The 15,188-nt window shown below is 40.6% G+C and overlaps 1 protein-coding gene across 3 annotated transcripts in view; it reads left to right on the forward strand.

Annotated features, from left to right (window-relative positions):
- SLX4IP (SLX4 interacting protein) overlaps positions 1 to 15,188 on the forward strand; it is a 186,029-nt gene that overhangs the window by 63,312 nt on the left and 107,529 nt on the right. For all 3 annotated transcript variants that reach the window (XM_056567867.1, XM_056567865.1, XM_056567866.1), the window contains exon 3: positions 14,470 to 14,559. In XM_056567867.1, coding sequence (XP_056423842.1) covers positions 14,470 to 14,559 — 90 coding nt within the window. The remainder of the gene's footprint in view (positions 1 to 14,469; positions 14,560 to 15,188) is intronic.

Below are 15,188 nucleotides of genomic sequence, written 5' to 3' on the forward strand. Positions count from 1 at the left end.
AAAGGAACCCCCCCCCCCCCCCCCTTTATACAGTGGTCCCTCAAGTTACAATATTAATTGGTTCTGGGACGACCATTGTAGGTTGAAACCATTGTATGTTGAGACCAGAACTCTATGGAAACCTGGTAATTGGTTCTAAAGGCACCAAAATGTCATCCAAAAAATAGGAAAAAGTGATGATTAAAGAAAAATAATTAGATAACTAATATAGATAAAGCAAATCCTTACATATAAAAGTAATAAAGATCTGCTGGGAGCTGTAAATCACTGTCTGTCAGTGTTTCCTAAGCAGGGAGCCTAAAGCTGTTGCAAAACTACAACTCCCAGCATGCCCGGACAGCCGAAGGAGTTGTAGTTTTGCAACAGCTGGGGGCACCCTGTTTGGGAAGCACTGGTCTATGTAGAGGACAGGATCTTCTTCAGGGTCCTGTACAGTACACTCAGTGTCCTAAAAAAGTAACATGGAGCCACCCTCACCTGGTGTCCAAAAGAGCAGCTAATCCTGGTACAGGTAAATAGTACAGAACATGTAATACCTCCCTGTACTGTAGGGGGCGCTACTAGACACCAGGCAGTGCATACGCTTCAGTAATACAGGAGTTCTACCAGTGAATGCCCATTCTGATTGGTCAGTTCATTGACATGTTTCACAGATCTGGACTGTCTGTACATTGTATGTTGAAACTATTGTATGTTGAGGCCATTGTAAGTTGAGGGATCACTGTATAGGATGTCATTAAAGGCAGTGATGACAGCACTCATCCTGCCAAAAAGTTCCAATGACATCGCCCTTACACACCATGAACCATTTTGTAAATAGAAGATTTGAACTTTTTTGGTCAGGTTGGTTCTTAAAAAGGTAGAGTGCTCCAAATGATATAGGGGTCATTCCATACTACTACTAATATTTATAAAGTGGCAACATATTCTGCAGCACTTTACAATTCTGCTAATACTCTCATAGAAGTGAATGAAGCATGATCCGTCTACAGCACACGGAGAGCAGGGGCCAATTTTAAATAACACAGGGGGTCCCAGAGGTCAGCCCCCCCCCCCCTTGACACTTCCAGCAGACATCCTGTGGATAGGGGGGGTATCATATTTTTCACTGGACAATCCCTTTTAAATCTGTGGGTTTGGGGAAAAGATATGTAATACAGTGCCATATTCTGCTATGATACCGCTCCAATGTTATACAGAGATTTTTTAATCTTTTTTTAATTTTTCTATTTTTTCAAATGGATTTCATGAGAATCTATAAGCTGTATTGTATTATGAAAATATTGTTCTCTAAAGAACGAAAAGGCACAATTTGAGGACACATGTATTACAGTCCTGTTGGGAGTGCCACCATACAGAATCTGTGCATGGGGACCTTTTAGTTTTTCACTTTTTTTCAGGTCCTTTAAAAAAAAAAAAAAAAAAATCAAATATGTTTTCCTTCTCTGAATTGATAATCTTCCCTTGCCTTCTGGGTTTACTGAAACAGTCCTAGATTGATGGTTCCTTCCTTCTGTCCCTGGGCTAGACATATCTGTCCTGGCAGATGTAATTGGTCATAGATACCAAGTGCTCCAGTAGAGATCAAAACAATGGGGGAGATTTATTAAAAGATTTAGACTGGTTTTTCCCATCTAAATTTGTCGCACAGAAAGTCGCAGTCTAAATCTGTGCGACTTTTCTGCGACTTTTGCTTTAGTGGATGTTTAAAACATGATGCATTCTAGTCTATTTTAGACGGAAAAATGCATTGGTGCTGAATTTATCAAAAGCGACTTTTCAGCAACAAGTTGCATCGGCTGATAGTACGCCGAAATGTCAGACCATGTTGGAGCAGGTTTAAATACAGTCTAAAGCATAGATCCCGAAGTCTGTGCACGGAATTTATCAAGAGCCGTGTGACTTTTGATAAATTAGGTGCACAATAGACCGGCCTAACCCTCTGTAGTTTGGTCCATATCCTCTTAAGGACCCATGACGTACATGTACGTCATGAGTCCGCTCCCATTCTATAACTTGTGGCCACGACATGGCCCCGCGTCGTAGCAGGTTGGGCCCGGCCTCTAACAATGGCCGGGGCCCGTGGCTAATAGCGGGCAGCACTGATCGCGGTGCCGCGCGCTATTAACCCTTTAGATGCTTCGTTCAAAAAAATTCCAAATTCCAAAACAGAGTATTTTTGGTCACTTTTTATATCATGAAAAAATTAATAAAAAGCGATCAAAAAAAATCTGATCAATACAAAAATGGTACTGCTAAAAACTTCAGATCACGGCTCAAAAAATGAGCCCTCATACCGCCCCATACGCGGAAAAATAAAAAAGTTATAGGGGTCAGAAGATGACAATTTTAAACGTATACATTTTCCTGTATGTAGTTATGATTTTTTTCCAGAAGTACGACAAAATCAAACCTACATAAGGAGGGTATCATTTTAATCGTATGGACCTACAGAATAAAGAGAAGGTGTCATTTTTACCGAAAAATGTACTGTGTAGAAACGGAAGCCCCCAAAATTTACAAAATGGCATTTTCTTTTTCAATTTTGTCTCACAATGATTTTTTTTCCGTTTTGCCGTTGATTTTTGGATAAAATGACTGAGGTCATTACAAAGTACAGTGGTCCCTCAACATATGATATTAATTGGTTCCAGGAGAACCATCATATGTTGAAACCATCATATGTCGAGTACACATGTCTATGTAAAAATAGTAATTGGTTCTGGGGCCTCGGAACCATTGTATGTTGAATACATATCTCTATGGGAAACTGCTAATTGATTCGGGGATGACCATTGTATGTGGAGTGTATGGGGAGTGGTTAACAAACCAGGGTGCCTCCAGCTGTTGCACAACTACAACTCCCAGCATGCATGTACAGCCATTGACTGTGGGCATGCTGGGAGTTATAGTTTTGCAACAGCTGGAGGCACACTGATAGGGAAACATTGATATATGGGGTGTATAGTGTGTATATGTTTTGTATGTGATGTGTGACATCGCATACAGTACTGTACAGTTCTTTAAATACCTTCAGGGGGGACAGAATGTCCTCCATTACCATCCTGCCGACTACAGCTCTATAGGAAAGGAAGGGGAGGGCAGCCAGCAGCTCATTGGATGCCTGCAGCAAGATGCTGCAGGCTATTGGCTATAGCTGCACTGGGGGGGCGGGGCTTACACGGAGCTCACAGTGGAAGCCTGCGTGAGTTAGCAGGACAGCATGTGAGTAACAGGAGGCAGAACGGGGCACACGGGGCACATTAAACAACTATCTGTCAGTTGCTGAAGTTGTCAGCGCTGTCAGATAGCTGTTTGTACAATGGCCCCGACACACAGCAGCATCATATGTCGATGCTGCCTTCAACATACGATGGGCTCTGAGAGGCCATCATATGTTGAAATGATCATATGTCGGGGCCATCATAAGTCGGGGGTCACTGTAGAATTAGTGGCGCAAAAAATAAGCTATAATATGGATTTTTAAGTGCAAAATTGAAAGAGTTATGATTTTTTAAAGGTAAGGAGGAAAAAACGAAAATGCAAAAACGGAAAAACCCTGAGTCCTTAAGGGGACATTGATGCGGGACATAGACAGCTTTGATAAATATCCCCCAATGTGTATGTGATTGGTACTTTGTTACATATGCACTGAATAGGTATAGAAATACACTGGTGAGTATGCTGCCAATGATAAAAGAAAACATTTTTTTTTTCTATTGAAATAGTAAGAAATCTGCGATGAGGAGTCATATGTTTTGTGGTTACTCTTGATAATCCTTGTAAAATAAAAATTACCAAAAAACCCCAAAATATGCGCTTTTCATTCTTTATCTGGTATTGTCATCAACATTTGTTTCTCAGGATTCTTTAGCTTCATCTTGGCGTTTCCAGTATTAAATAACCCGTAAGAAGCCACCACATTAATCCACAGCAGCAGCCCTGACCTGTATCTATTGATTACCATTCCTTGGCGGGGTGCGGCTTGATGGCGTTCAGTCCTATCAATGAGATTTCAAAGCGAGAAAGAATTTAATTAAATTAAGTGTCCACACCACTTGTGAAACCACACTAAGCTGTATAACAGGAGATGTACAGGATCATTCCAAGCTTTCACATACTTTGCTGTGGTATCGGAAACTTTCTCCCACATAGAGGTAGGCTTACTTATTGCAAAAAAATAAATCAGCACATCGCCATTTGAGAACAAAGTACTCGGAGTATTCAGGTTCCCGGAAGCAATAAGGATGCCAGGCCAAGCCAGCTTTATTTCATAGTGTTCAAAATGCACTTCTAAGGAAATCTATAAGTACAAATAAAAACTCCGTGTTGTGGACTTTACATTCTTAATCATGGCATAACTATTACATTTCCTGAACTATTAAAATAAAGTACCTATTTTTCGCCCTATAGGACGCACCGGCGTATAAGACGCACCCAATTTATAGGTGCAAAATCTAAAAAAATAAAGATTTTGAACCCAATAGTGGTCTTCAACCTGCAGACCTCCAGATGTTGCAAAACTACAACTCCCAGCATGCCCGGACAGCCGTTGGCTGTCCGGGCATGCTGGGAGTTGTATTTTTGCAACATCTGGAGGTCAGCAGATTGAAGACCACTGCATAGGAGGTAATACTCACGTGTCACCGCCGCTCCGGATCCGTCACCGCTGCCCTGGATGTCGCTCCATCGCTGTCGCCGTGTCCCCGTCGCTCCGGAACGCCTCTGCTGCCGGCCGGGTATCCTCGCTCTCCGTCGCCGCCATCACGTCGTTACGCACGCCAACGCACGTACGCGACGACGTGATGACGAGGAAGGAGAGCGCCGGCCATACAGGGGATCCCTGAATGGAGAAGACACCGAGGAGGCAGGTGTAAGGTCCCTCCCGGTGTCCTGTAAGCACTAACCCGGCTATTCAGTCGGGCTGTTCGGGACCGCCGCGGTGAAATCGCGGCGGTCCCGAACAGCCGGGTTAGTGTCACTTTCCCTTCAGACGCGGCGGTCAGCTTTGATTGCCTCGTCTGAAGGGTTAATACAGGGCATCACCGCGATCGGTGATGTCCTGTATTAGCCGCGGGTCCCGGCCGTTGATGGCCGCAGGGACTGCCGCGATAGGGGTGTATTCGCCGTATAAGACGCACCGACTTTTTCCCCCCAGTTTGGGGGAAGAAAAAGTGCCTTATACGGCGAAAAATACGGTAAATTCAGTTTTTATATATTTACTAAAATGCTAAATGCTTAAAGGGGTATTCCACTTTTTTTATATATATATATATATATATATATATATATATATCTCAACTGGCACCGGAAAGTTAAACAGATTTGTAAATTACTTCTATTAAAAAGTCTTAATCCTTCCAATAGTTATTAGCTTCTGAAGTTTTCTGTCTAACTGCTCAATGATGATGTCACGTCCCGGGAGCTGTGCATGATGGGAGAATATCCCCATAGGAACTGCACAGCTCCCGGGACGTGAGTCATCAGAGAGCAGTTAGACAGAAAACAACAACTCAACTTCAGAAGCTAATAACTATTGGAAGGATTAAGATTTTTTAATAGAAGTAATTTACAAATCTGTTTAACTTTCCGGAGCCAGTTGATATATAAAAAAAAAATTTGGCCTGGAATACCCCTTTAATTCTTTTTTTATCAATTTATTCAATCTGTACAGTAATACAATTCCTACTGAAAAGTTTGACTTCAATCCAATCACTACTGGAGCTCTGTTCGGGGTCTCTGTTGCAGACTCCTTTTTGGCAGAAAACGGAGCTGGATGGTCGGTTGTACAATGGACACCAATAGATTGCAAAATTCTTTTTGTCTGATCAGATCCTGCAAAATAATGGAATCTGTAATGGAGCTCCCGAATGGACTGCTATGCAAGTGTGAACCAAAAACTAGATTCTAAGGATTATTAGGAAGCATTAGCACCTTGGATGAGGTACTCCTTTTTTTGTAGTGCATTTGATACTTTAATATTAATACAAATAATCACTTTTTATGTTGTTTGGATGTTTTTTTTGTTGTTGTTGTTTTAGTTTTTTTGAGATACTATCATCTCATGCAACATTAAGTTTATTTTCTTTTGATGTTCTGGGATTATCAAATCGTAACTCTTGATGATCCTTCGGTGGCAGAATATCTGTTTAGATCTCCCGGCAACTTCATAGCCTGAGATTGCAGTGATTAGGATGGATATAAAATCTGTAGGACATCTGGCAAACCTGTGAGAACCAAAACATATAAGAATGTACTTAGAATCTGGTATTTTTCTGGTTGTTTGGAGGTTTTCTGAACAAATCTGATTATTTCTTAATGAAGACTGTGACACCCTACATAAGTCGATTCACCTATGAAAACTTCTCTTATTAAACACTCTACATTGTTGTTTATATAGATAGTACTTTATTGTCAGCTTTAAACCAATGATAGTCAAGGAGAACCGTTCTTCATTAGATATTTGTTGGTCTTAGGAATGTTCTTTCTAGTAGAAATGTTACTTGATATTTGATTGAAATTCTTCAATAATAAGTTATGGCAAAAAAATGTAAAAAAGCAAACTGGTATCCAACTATAAGGGCATACATAGTCAGCTAAAGGATAACACTAAACAATGGAGTCTTTGGACATCGATTACAATCGATGCTTCAGTTGGCTTCTAGGGGAGCTCAAAGCAGAAAATTGAAAGTGCTTTCTTGTGCATTAGATACAGAGAAAAATGCCCCTTTGGAGAAGGAGACAGAAGGGCTGTGAATGCTCATCACCCTCTCATCCTTAGTGTCTGGATAGAACACTGACAACTCCTAGGGTAATAGGTAACTTATGAAGGCATAGAGCTGAGTTTTTTGTAAATCCCGCTGGATTTCTGGCCATCTCCGCCCACACCCACAAGTTGTGTGTTCCACTTTGCTCCGGCAACATGTGTGTCCAATCCCGCACGTTCCCACAAACATTTTGTCACAGCTTTTAGAGAGAGTACCCGTCATTTCATCACCCCTTGTGCCATTTCATCAGCCCCCTGTGGCATTCCAGAAATGTGGGATTTTGCAGGACCCACTGTATGTTCTGTTACCGCCTGCAACAACCTCATTACCGCCCACACCCCAAGTTTCTTTTATATAATGGGTCCCGCGGGATCCGCAGGTTCCAAGTCCCTATGCAGGGCTCTGTTGCAGAGCCGCCACTCGTCTACAGGGAACACCAATAAAATAATACTGTCTTCCTTTTTTTTTTTTTTTTCTCCAGAAACATTGCCATCCTTGTCCATGGGTTTTGTGTGGTATTGAAGCATACTCCTTTATTTATTTATTTTACGAATTAGGGCTGCGCTGCAGTCCCAGTCTATGGGTAACAGAAGCGCTCTTTTGGGGAAGAAACCTGACCCTCATTTTCTAATTTTATGTGTACTACCCTTTATGTTGGCATATAGAAATTTTTCCCACGACCTCTCACGTTTTTGCCATACTGTTTTCAATCCGTTTTTCAAAAGAAAACCGTATGGCAAAAAAACAGATGCAACAGTATGGGAAAAAGTAAACCGTATGCGTTTTTAAACAGTATACTGTTTTTAAAAGTGCATACAGTTCCGTCAGTTTTTATAGAAAAAAAACCCATACGTTTTTGCAAATGTTGTCCATTTTTAATGGGAGGGGTCTTGGGTGGGGACTTTAGGATGCAAACGCGCATGTGTAAAGTAAAAACGTATACGTTTTTCCCGTATGGAACCGTATACATGTGCGTTTCCCATTGATGTCCATGTTAAAAAAAAACATATGCGGTTGCAGTACGGTTTTTAAACCACGATTTTGTCTCAGGTTTAAAAACCGTACTGCAACCGCATACGTTTTTTTTTAACATGGACGTCAATGGGAAACGCACATGTATACGGTTCCCTACTGGAAAAACGTATACATTTTTACTTTACACATGCGCGTTTGCATCCTAAAGTCCCCACCCAAGACCCCTCCTATTAAAAATGGACAACATTTTCAAAAACGTATGGTTTTTTTTTTTCTATAAAAACTGACGGAACTGTATGCACTTTTAAAAACAGTATACTGTTTAAAAACGCGTACGGTTTACTTTTTTCCATACTGTTCCATCCGTTTTTTTGCCGCACGGTTTTCTTTAGAAAAACGGATTGAAAACAGTATGGCAAAAATGTGATGTGAACCCAGCCTTAGAATGCTATTTACAGACTTAAGATTTACAGAAGTGCTATAAGAGCGGTGTCATGTTGACAGATATATCTAAGCAGTAAGCGCAATTGTACATGTCATTATACTAAAACCCTTTGTAATCCGTTTGTCCATGATGTCGACTCCAAATTGCATTCATTGTTCTTACTGTTGATTACATCTTGTTAGGTTCTTTGCTCCAGTAAATAAACTGCAATGGTGAAGGGGAATAAAGCGCAGTCTTTCGTTCTTGTGTGAAAATATTGCTTATTGCAGTGTTTCTCAAGCAGTGTGCCGCCAGATGTTGTAAAACTACAACCCCTAGCATGCCAGGACAGCCAAAGGCTGTCCTGGCATGCTGGGAGTTGTAGTTTTGCAACAACTGTAGTTTTGCAACAGTGGTTGAAGTCCTTGTCTTGTCTCTATTTTACACATGCCCTCTGATGAAGCAAGGCAAGTGAAACGTACGTTGGGTGGCTGGACATTGTTTCTGGCAGGTTACATTCTCCCGTGTATGTTTGCTGTGGTTCTTTTAGCTATATATATATATATATGTATAGAAATATATATATATATAGACAAAGAATATTGCTATATATATATATATATATTTAAAAAAAATATTTTTTTGTCCTATGTTGTGTGGTTACCATTCTAAGTTTTGTTGCAGTCTCATCTGACCTACCTATCATTTCCGGTTTCTTTATGACCCCTTGAATCTATTCAAATGTGTCTCCGCCTCTCCCATAGAGATGAATGGAGGAGGGCGTGTTTCAAAAAACTGACATAATCTGTACAAAATGACATTTACAGGAGCCGGGCCGGGACGGACCCCCCCACAATCACACACTTATCTCCAATTCTGCGAATAGGGGATACATTTATTTTCACTGGACATCTTTAATGTATATCTGTGCCTCACTCTTGCTTGTTACTTCTTTGAATGTATCTTTGTGCCATCTCTACCCACGCTTTTCATTATTTTTTCTTTTATATCTATTTTTGTGATATGTGACAGTTAGGGCTTCAACGGTTATTCGATTTAATTGATAAAATTCGATAATTATCGAATAATCTACTGATTCCTTGTGCGGGCGCTGGCGGTCATGAGGCTGCTGTGAGCAGGAGCGGGCGGTCAGGCGCTATGCTGCACCGCCGCAGCCTCTGTAATTGAAGTCTCTGTCCCACCCTCCACTGACCCACCAATCACCAACTGCTGCTCTGCTCTCCTCCCCCGCTGCTACGTTGTGCCTCGATTTTATGGAGCCTCAGCCTCCCGAGGAGGACCTTACCCGTACTGCTGCCGCAGGTAGGCCAGTTTCCTGCTGTATAATGCGCTCAGGGCTCATGCTGCCACTGTTACTGCCACATTGCCTTTCATATTTTTATACACATGGGGTCATCTGCAGAGCATTGCACCCCTAGTGTCTTCTGCAGACACTGTACACATGGGGGGGGGGGGGTGTATGTGCAGATCATTGCACCCTTGGGTCTGTAGGACAGACACTAAGGTGCAATGCTCTGCACATACCCCCCATGTGTATAGCAGTGTATATATACTACATACACAGTGCTATACACATGGGGTATGTGCAGAGCATTGCACCCTAGTGTCTGTAATACAACAGAGTGCACATTTTAAGATATTAAAATAGAAGTAATTAACAAATCTGTTTAACTTTCTGGCACCAGTTGATTTAAAGAATAATGTTTTCCAGTGAAGTACCCCTTTAAAATTAACCCCCCCCCCCCCCCCCCCCCAAAAAAAAAAAAAAAACTTTTTGTTATTTACCTGTTTTTTTTTTACCACTTAATTGAACCAATAATTGACCAACTAATCGGTTGTAAAAATAATCGTTAGCTGCAGCCCTAGTAACAATGATAAAAATATAAATTTTTGCCTATTTTTCTTGTTGGGGCCTTCATTTTGGAGTAAAAATCTGTCTATTTTAGTTGTAGCCACAAGAATGTAAAAGCTAAACCTGACTCAGAAATGTAATTGCATACCCAACTTGAAGTTATTGAGTTTCTCTGCGTAGATTGTATAGTATAGTATATAAATGTCACTTGTGGTAAAAGTATTGGTATTTTTCACACTGCATATTATGCCCATTTATTTATGTAAATGATTGTTCACCTTGTGAATTTCTAAATGGGTTTCCCTGCAGGAAAATAAATTTAAAGAGAAAGAGACACCAGTTTTTCCCCTTAGTTCACACAAATACTGATGTATTTTATTTTACGCGTGCATTTTTATCTGTAATTGCCCAAAAAAAGGCCTTAAAAAAAATTGATGCTTTTTTTGCCTAAAATGTGCATGTGTGAACTTAGCCTTACAATGAAAGCATATAAACAATATGTATCCTCCTCTTTTTTTCCTTAGTTTTTACAAGGGGCCATAAAAAATGATATCTCCAAAACCAATGTAGATCACTGTCTGTTGCAGAAGCCTAAAGTATGTATTGTTATTTGATAGGGTAATATGCAACCGATGACCTGATAGGCTGGGATTACCTAACCTGGAAAACGTGAAAGTGTAATATGAATATTTGGTTAAAAAATTTTGAGATACCTATCATAAAAAATAACCTCTAAATCCTGCATTAGATAAATCCTTAAAAATGTTAACAACATGATTTTAGTGATCTTGCTGCTGTTAGTGAGGCCCTGAGAGCCCCCTCCATGGTGCTCAGCTAGTTGTAATTCTTTCTATATCAGGGGGATATTTCAGTAGTACACACACAATTACATCCTCAATTACTTCTCTAGCCTATCACAGCACAAACATCACATCTCTGCTATCCCATTAGTGCTGGTGAAAGTGCACTGAACAGGCTGGCACTGTAGCTAATGATTTACATAGTACAGAACTATATATGGCATTTGAATGGAGAAGTGTTTACTCATGCACTGGGTTGTGGCAAGGTGCTATGTGATCCAATATGTAAGAAACAGCAGGACAACAAAGAAGGGGTTACCCTAAGCACTGAACAGGATGGCACTCTGCTGGGGATGATGTTTACAGTACAATACTATACTATAGATGGCATACAGGGGACGAATGGGTTACATATGCACTGGCTTTGCTAAGTCAGCTTTGAGCTGAAAGGAAATAAATAGCAGCAGTAAAGCAAGGAAATTGTTACCCTAAGCCCTGCTGTTTCTGAGGTGAGAGGAAAGCCTTGCGTTATCTTGCATGGAAAGTGCAAATCCTCTGGGCCTTTACAGATGCAGATAGACAGTCTTTTTTTCTCTCCTCGTCTGCACATAGCACATTCTTAGCCGGACAACCCACTTCCTGTAATCTGTTTTGCTGAGCTGTTATAAGAGATACATTTTGCCTAACAGGTTTCAGAGAAGGGAGACACCTAGTGGCTAAGACTTTAGGGCTGTTTTATTTTTGGTAAATGAAGAAGTTTACTAAAATGTTAGGTGTCGCATAAACTGCAGGGAATTTGGATGAAATGACAGTGATCATTTAATAAATAGAGGAATAAAAAGGTGATAGAAGTATACAAAAAATATATTTATAGTGTATTTATTATATTTATAGTGTATTTTTGATGTGTATTCAGACTGTGTAGTGTAGTCTGATCCATGTAATCGTGCAAGGGTGCATTCACATCACGTTTTTGCTAGGGATCAACCGATTATCGGTTTGGACGATATTATCGGCAGATATTCGCGATTTTGGATGATATCGGTATCGGCAATTACCTTGCCGATAATGCCCCGCCCCCACACCGCCACCGCGCCCCGCACCGCCCCGGCCAGAGACCGCCGCCGCCGCTGCCCCATTGCCTCCCCCATCCCCGGTTTTATAATTACCTGTTCCCGGGGTCCGCACTACTTCTGGCTCCTGCGGCATCTTGCATTATTCTGTGCGCTGCGTAATGATGAGTGACGTCCTCAACGCAACGTCAGTGTACACAGTGACAGCTCAGGACACCGGAGCCAGAAGTAGCGCGGACCCCTGGAACAGGTAATTATAAAACCGGGGATGGGGGAGGCAATGGGGCAGCGGCACTGGTTGGACTAAGGACTGGCAGGGGGAGAGAAGCGGGCGGCGGTGGTCTCTGGCCAGAGGATAGGCGGGGAGGGGCAGTGGCGGTGGTTGGACTCAAGAGGACCCCAGAACAGGCAGGGAGAGAGAAGCGGGTGGCGGCGGTGCTGAAATAGCTGATAACTTATACCGGAATATCGGTATAAGTTATCAACTATCGACCTTAAAGTCCACAGATTATCGGTATCGGCCGTAAAAAATCTATATCGGTCGATTCCACGTTTTTGCTATACGGTTGTCGTATATGGTTTTCTATTAGAAAACCATATACAACCATATAGCAAACCGTATTCATTGACCTCCCATACAAAAACTTTCACAACTAGATGTGAATTTTTTCCCTGTGCAATAAACCGTGGTCAACCACAGTTTTATGCACGGTTCTGTCCTGTTTTCGAAACTTACTGTACAGCCGCCCAGGAATCCAGCAGGAGCCGTTCTTCAGCGCTGCGGTAGAATTGCAGCTGTGGAATGGATTTTTGACCTTTCATAATAACCATATACGGTTTTTCTAACCTACAATAACTTTTTGTCAGTTGTTTGTTTCCCATTTCGGGGCAAAAAAACTGATACAAAACAGTGTATTAAAATCATGATGTGAATATAGCCTTACTTCAAGCTGCATCCATCTTCTACAGTTTGCAGCTTAAAAATGGTTGTATACATAAGAACAAAGTCATCTGTGAACTCAGATTTTTGCAGAACTTACTGTCTTATGTGGATGAGGCTGTCAGGTAAAAGAAGTTTCAGGCTTGTTGAATTGTTATGCCTGATCCTTTTGTCCTTAGGGGAGATAAGTCGCCCCAGAGCATTGGCATACTACCCTCTTATCATTATAAAACACATTCATACTCAACTGAACTGAGCATACATGAGTATAGGAAGGATCTGAGGAATAGCTGTCTGCTGAATATTCATTCAGCTGCTAGATATTGAATTTGTACAGCTGCCTTTAGTCTGCGCCAGTTTTTACTAGAGTTGAGTGAATCTACTGCAAGGTTTGCCTAACCTATATATAATGAATTTGCCATTGATTCATTTAGTCTTGTAAAACTCCTTTCCCTTTCCAAGTGTTCATGTTCTGTCAAGAATAAGACATTTCCATGGGAATTGGATCACTTAAAAAGCTGAATGACTTTTACAAAACTAAATGAATCAATATCCTTTTCATAAGATTCCACTTTGTTGACCCTTACTATAGATTTGCTCAAATTAAGATTTTACTCATCAAGATCAATGTGCATGATTTTATTTATTTGTTTTTGCATGGGTTGCCAAAGTTGCTGTTCACTCAAGATTTAACAATGTAATTCAACAGTCTTGCTTCAAAGAAGTTGATGGATAGTGTTGCTGTTGGGGAATTTATCCATTAAATTAAATGCCCTCTGTCGTTAGGAAAAACTTTTGACATGTCCTAGTGATATGTGAAAAGTTTGGATCTGCGGGGGTCTGAGTGTTCACACCTCCGCCAATCAGGACAATGAGCCAGGAGTAGTATGACTCCATGTAAGTCTATGAGCATGTCTTGATCATGTGACACAGGCCGGAGGGGTGGGCAGCGAGAGGAGCATGCGGCACTGCTGACTTCTCCCATCTTGATCTGATCAGCCAAGGTCCCACCTCTCTAATGACAGGTACACTTTAAGGAGAAATAGGTGCACAACCAAAACTGCACAAAAATTCCTAAACTAGAACTCTGCATCCTTAGTGATTAGAGACAAAGGTTCCTGACTACAGCGAGTACATACTGTATTACCGGTAATAAAAAGTAGATGTATACATCAAGCATGTAAAATGTAACTATACATTTGTTGCCATAAAATAACATTAGGACTTACAATACAGAGATTTAAATTTCCAGGAATTTTGAAATACATATTTTTAATATTATCTGAGATGTCATGTGTTTCATAATGCTCAACCATGAATTATCCAACCTTCTCCCCATATATAAAAGTGACACCAACACGTGCGGATACAACATAGTTGGTTTATGGTTTTCTCATTGCCCCTTAATTTTATGGGTTTAATTGAAAAGTTGGAGCGAGCTGGTGAATGGCGGCTAAACAAGTGATTTGCCGCTTCCAGCGGTGGGTCAAATAATCATGTAATTTGATGTGCTCCTTTTGAGATGGGAGCTTGGTAGGATTCTAGATGGTGGCTTCCTCTTTGTGTGCCGTACATATGCCTTACAACATCCTAAGGATTTCATCTTTTGTCTTGCAGTGTGGGAACTTCGCTGTTCTGGTGGATCTTCATGTTTTGCCTCAAGGCACCAGTAAAGACTCCAGCTGGTTTTCTGACCATGAGAAGGAGGTACAACAAAACCATTCCTACTTCAAAAGCCTGTAGCTGCAGGGAAGAAATTGGACTGGCCTGATTTGCTCAGATCTTATTTTCATTGTTATGTTGAGACTACTGTGAATTATAACTAACCTATAACAGCTCCTAGGGGACTATTAGACATGTGTTCTGTTTCCCTTCATTTAATGACTTTTCTCTAGTTTCCTTTTTTTTTTTTTTTATATATTCTGCCCTTTCTCATAAATACATTACTTTCTGCCCGTGTCATTCTCAGGGCTTTGTTAAGTGAAATAGTTCATGTTAAGGTGATGCATATAAAATGATAAATAACATTATAATATGTTCATTATTATATTATTAAATATTTATATTTAATAATATATATAATAAAACATGTATATATTATCTATATGTGTGTGTGTATGTATATATATAATTTATTTTTAACAATATTAATGGTTTACATTTAGAGGATATAAAAAAAAATATTAATGTATATCTGCGGGTTATTTAAAGGGTACTCCAGAGGGGAAATACATTTTTATTTTCAAATTTACTGGTGTCGGAAAGTTATGCAGATTTGTAAATGGCTTCTATTTAAAAATCTAAACCCTTTCTGTACTTATCAGCTGCTGAGGAAG

Source organism: Hyla sarda, chromosome 3, assembly GCF_029499605.1.
Source record: "Hyla sarda isolate aHylSar1 chromosome 3, aHylSar1.hap1, whole genome shotgun sequence".
NCBI classification, from domain to species: Eukaryota; Metazoa; Chordata; class Amphibia; order Anura; family Hylidae; genus Hyla; species Hyla sarda.